Genomic DNA, 5,500 nt, shown 5'->3' with positions numbered 1-5,500 from the left:
TTGCACTGTTTTCTACTGTCTACAAATATTAATGTTTTTGATTCTGATAACAAATAGCCTAAAAAAAGAAAAACATTGTCTCACTATCATTAACTATTTCTGTATAACATTATTAAGAGTACTATAGTGAGACTACAACAGGAAATAAAGGTGTTTCAGCATTAGGGGTTGTGGCAAATGTCTTATTTCACATCAAAACTCATTCAAAACAGTCTGCTTGTGGATTCAATTACAACAGATACTGCAGCTAGTTATTTATTATGAGTATGACTAATCTAAACAGTACTGTACTGCTTCCTTTCCACTGTGATGCATCCCATTTATTTGGCTGAATTATTTGTCTCTACTTGGCAGTTGTTGCTTTTGTTGGTGTCTTCTATCGTGCACTTAACACACATGTACTGGCTGTTTCCAGTTGAAAATAAAGCTAAAGAAATAAGCACTCACTTAAAGAAAAAAAATAGTGTGAACCCAACTGTCAGAACTGTGTCTACACCCAGACATGCACATAACCCTACACTGACCTGCAGTCGTGTGTTCATCTCCAAGAAGTAAAAGTTCTTATTAGAATCCACCAGGAACTCCACGGTGCCGGCAGAGGAGTACTGCACAGCCTTGGCCAGCTGCACTGCCTGCTCACCCATCGCCCGCCGTGTCGTCGGGTCCAGGAAGGTACTGGAGAGGACACGACACTAGACCGTTAGACTCACCTAAGTGGTGCAAACTGATACAAATTTTAGATACGTACCAAAAAGTCACAAATGTAAGGATTCAGAGCCCCCTATCTCTTTAGTACTGATTTTGCATTTTACATAATATAATATTAACCAGTCATCAGGACACCATAACTCCACTAAACTATATCTTCACATAACATATAGTTCTTTGCTGCTATATTAATTTCCTAAATGTCAGATTGCCAAGAGCAAACAGTCTCTTACTGACCTGGGAGCTTCTTCCACAACCTTCTGGTTCCTCCTCTGGATGGAGCACTCCCTCTCATTCAGCCACAGAGCGTTACCATGTTTATCAGCCAGCACCTACAAGAAGCACACAGTATTCTTTGGTTCTCTCTGGTCGATGAGAGGCAATGGGAATTTACTTGATTTGATTTGACTTACATGATTTGATTGTTTTTTTCTTATAGTTAGAACAGCAGCTTCTTGAAGCAACTAATGTTCATGAAGTAGATTAATTCAAACTGTAGGTCCTGATACTTTGCAACATATAGCCACCAATTTTTACCGGTTGAAAATAAAATACTACTAGTGTAAGAGACTTGGGATGCACCCTATGAGTGTGTGTGGAGCTGAGTCCTGCTTTCTGTCCCGCAGAGGAGAGGAGAGAGAAACGCGACCATTCATGACAAAATAAAAATAAAAAATGTTTAATGTTTAATCTTATTTTTATTCTGACACCTGGCCATCATACTCTGTCATAGTATTTAGACCTTAAACTCTAAGACGATCAACAGACATGGGAGGCACCCGAGCCAAACTTCAATGTCATAGCAAATGGTCTGAATACTTTTAATATCTCAGTTCTTTCTTTTTAATACATCTGCAAACATTTTTAAAATCCTATTTTCTCTTTGTCATTATGGGGTATTGAGTGAATGAGGAAAACAGTGAGGGGGTATTAATACATATATACAGTATCTATATATATATATATTTATCATACCTGTATCTCTATGTGTCTGGGGTTGTCTATGTACTTCTCAATGAGCAGCCTGTCGTCACCAAAGCTGGATGCTGCCTCCTGGGACGAGAAGCGGAAACCTTCCCTGTAACAGTAGAATCACACAAAAGTTACAGTGGTTTTATTTATATATAAATAAATAAATAAATAAATAAATAAACAAACAAACAAACAGTCTCCTCCAGTGGTTCATATTAAGAGTAAAAAGTACAAGTAGAAACAGGACCTTTAATAATAACAGAAGTAAGAAAGAAAATGATCTGAAGTCTTGGAAGTAGCAGCAGAGAAAGCAGCAGTTCAGACTGTTGAAGGAGATGATTTTCTAGATTTTAAAGAGAGTAAACTGGAGTTGTTGGATGAGCAGCAGTGATATCATTTGAAAAATGTAGATAGTTAAAGTCCAAAAATAGACCTGCAGGAGTAGTGATTGTATGTGGTTGTAGTCATTTGCAACAGAAGGTTTTGCAGGAGTATCTGCGGTCCAGCAGCCCGCTGCACCAGCTGTGTGTAAGTTCAAACTTAGCCCAGTTATAACGGAAATTATTAAGTGGGGTTTATGTGTTACTAAAATAAAAGTGGCTGCACCACAGAGGTAAGTTACAACAGTACTCTGAGTAAAAACTAAAAAGTTACACATCCCCAAGGGTGGTGTACATCATAAAATGTCACAGAATCATACTCAACAACAGTTCCATACTTCCATACAGCATATTTTGTTCATTAAGTGCAGCCATTTTGCAACACAGTAATCCAGTAGAGACATAATTTATTGATATGATAGTTCAATATCAATCTAGCTTACTACAATATGCTATGATGTTTCTTTGATTGTTCATCACCACTTGACTTTACATCCAAATTGGTTATGCCCCAAGTAATTGTGGTGCAACCAATTTTAGTAGCTGATTTAGTTACAAACTAAGTAGTAGTTACTGAGCCTCTAGTGTCAACTTTACACCCTAACATAGAGGAGAGCTTACACATAGCTGCTGCAAACTAGTGCAGTAGTTCAAGGTATTTAAGTAATAAGTGCAGAAACAGAATAACTCATTTTCTTTTTGTTTAAGCTGTGATGTCCACATGAACACTGTTTTCATAATAAAGGTGTTAAAAAAAAAGGGCAGATGATGAGACTGATGAGAGTGTAGATTGAGGGTGTGGTAGAAACAGGGATACAAACCTCGTTTCCTCATCATTCCAAGATATTCTCATTCCTTTTCCTCCTCCTCCTGCGGATGCTTTGATCATCACTGGGTAGCCTAGCAACAACAAAGATAAAGTGTGTGTATGTGTAAAAGGGAACCTTTTCCTTGCTTCAACCACACAAATCTGACCACAAGTACATGCAGTAATCAGATACATATACATCAGAGCACTTTAACCAGGGTTTCTGCGGGTTTAAAACTTATTTCACGTCCATACTGGCAAAAGTACAAAGGATATGAAAGAGAATCAGTATTGTTCCATGTCATGTTTCATTTTGTATTTGTTACAGCCTGTTTAACACTGAATGTCTTGATGAAAAATTAAACTTTATAACATCAACTTCAGTAATCCAATACATTTTTAAGCCCTGTCTTGTTGTCTTATTTATTGGATTTTAGACTTTTTAAGGCCCCGCTGACACCCTGTTTAAAAGTCTACTACTAAAATATACAGTAGAATATAAATATATTCAGCACTGCAGTGCAGTATATGCAAGTGTCAGACAGCTGCTCTACTTGCAGACAGAATCATGTAAAGTAAAGACATTTAGCAACATGTATGCCATGACAGTTAGAAATCATTAATATCCCAACTGTTTTTTTATGATTGGGATATGTGTTCTTCTTAACAAAAACTAAACAAAAACCAATAGGTTTGGTTTCTTTTATACATTCTCGTGGGTCTTCTGAAAACATGACAGTATGACAATATTATGAGATTGCCTTTTAACTTGTTCGACAGTGATTATGATTTACTACAGCTGGTGACTACTCTGTAAAAATAGGGCTTGTTTGACTGCACACATCGTAAGGTTCAGTACAGATGTTAGAAAGCATGGAACAGATTTCAAGAAGTCAAGAATGTCTCAAAACAAAGCTCCTGCTCCTCTGCAAAGGAAAGCCCCTTTTCCTTAAAGTAACATTCAGTGGCATCTAGTGATGACATTGCAGATTGGAACCAACTGAATACAACTCAGCCTTCCAAGTGTGTAGGAGAAACTACAGTCGCTATGGGACATATATGGCCCTATCTACAGCCAGTGTGTGCTTTGTCTATTCTGGGCTTCGGTTTAACAGGACCCGCTCCCTTTGTAGATAAAAACAGCTCATTCTGGGCGCCTGGTTAGCTCACTTAGTAGAGCTGGCGACCATGGACCGAGTCCTGCAGTGTTCGACACGACCTGTGGTACTTTGCTGCGTGTCATCCCCTTTCTCTACCCGCCTTTCCTGTCTATCTTTAGCTGTCACTGTCAATTAAAGGCAATAAAAGGCCAAAAAAAAGTAAAAAAAACAAACAAAAAAACTCAAAAGCTCATTCTAAGGTAACAAAAACATAATGATTCTTATTTTCAGGTCATTATACATAATAATGAAAATATACCTATAAATATTATATTCCATTTATGACAATAGATCCCCCTAAATATTACACACTGGACCTTTAAATCTAGGGCTGGAAATTTATTTCAGAAGCATTTGTTTGTTATATTTGTTGAACTTCCTGTACATCCCCACGATCAATAAATCAAATGCTTTGGAAAAAAGACGAAGAAAATCTGGAATTTGCGGCTGTTGCAGGCCTGTAATAACCCCAGCCAAGCATTTCATGGCTATCCTTTAAAGCTTGGATCAAGTTTGTTCATGATCACATAGACCAAAACCTTCTGGTGGAGAGTATTGTGGTCAGATGAAACAACGAGAGATATTTACATTGGACCCACTGTCACGCATGGTGGTGGTAGGGCTGTTTGGCTGCCAGTGGAGCTGGTTTATAGCATAAAGTGGACGGAGTAATTACTTGCTACATGCAATCTGGGATGCAACTGTGTGCTCCAACAGGACCATGAGCCTAAACAAACATCAAAAGTTTTGGTTTTGAGAGGTCTAATTCGAGCTACAGTTAAGCTTTTGGAAAGGTCTTAAAAAAGTTTAACCTCCATTGAAAATATGTGGACTGCCCTCAAAAAGTCCATGCAAGACAACCAACAAATTTGGTTGGACTCACTAATTCAGCCAAGAAGAGTGGTCAAAGATCCAACAAGAATTCTGCCAGGCAAGGCTACCAAATGTGGTTGATCGTGGTGAAAAGAGCATACAACCGAATTCTAGCTGTACTGGATGTACATTTTGACTCATTAGATTTTGTTATATTTTCAGAAAACCTTCTTCTCGTGACAAAGAAGTACATTTCCCAAATATTCTGCCACAGAAAAACAACAGCTGTGGAATCCCCAAACTGCCTCGACATAAATGTCCCTTCATAGGGGCATGTAAACGTGAACTGCAACTCTATGTCGAGTAAAGAGATTATTGTGATTACGTGTTGAGAAATAATCACTTACCAATGTCCTGTGCAATCTTCACAGCTTCCTCAGCAGTCTGACACAGAAGAGGGGTTTATGGTTACTGATCATTAACCAAAGCATTACTGACAACTGGGCAGATATCTTCCGTGCTTTGAACTGGCTTGTCACCAAGGCTGCAACTAATGATCAGTTTCATTATTGGTTAATCTGTAGATAATTTTATTGATTAACTGATTAGTGTTTCCCAAAGCGACGTCTTCCATGTCTTGTTTTGTCCAAAACCCAAAG

General features: G+C 38.1%; 1 protein-coding gene across 1 annotated transcript in view; it reads right to left on the bottom strand.

Annotated features, from left to right (window-relative positions):
• pcca (propionyl-CoA carboxylase subunit alpha) overlaps nucleotides 1–5,500 on the bottom strand; it is a 21,398-nt gene that overhangs the window by 8,377 nt on the left and 7,521 nt on the right. The window contains exons 8-12 of the mRNA XM_035663578.1: nucleotides 5,249–5,285; nucleotides 2,882–2,960; nucleotides 1,684–1,786; nucleotides 946–1,040; nucleotides 525–675 (exon numbers count right to left, since the gene is read on the bottom strand). Coding sequence (XP_035519471.1) covers nucleotides 525–675; nucleotides 946–1,040; nucleotides 1,684–1,786; nucleotides 2,882–2,960; nucleotides 5,249–5,285 — 465 coding nt within the window. The remainder of the gene's footprint in view (nucleotides 1–524; nucleotides 676–945; nucleotides 1,041–1,683; nucleotides 1,787–2,881; nucleotides 2,961–5,248; nucleotides 5,286–5,500) is intronic.

This window comes from Morone saxatilis, unplaced genomic scaffold, assembly GCF_004916995.1.
Source record: "Morone saxatilis isolate NCDOM2014 unplaced genomic scaffold, NCSU_SB_2.0 Contig19, whole genome shotgun sequence".
Lineage (NCBI taxonomy): Eukaryota > Metazoa > Chordata > Actinopteri > Moronidae > Morone > Morone saxatilis.
Note: the sequence above shows the minus strand (reverse complement) of the source record. Positions and strands in the feature narration are given on the sequence as shown.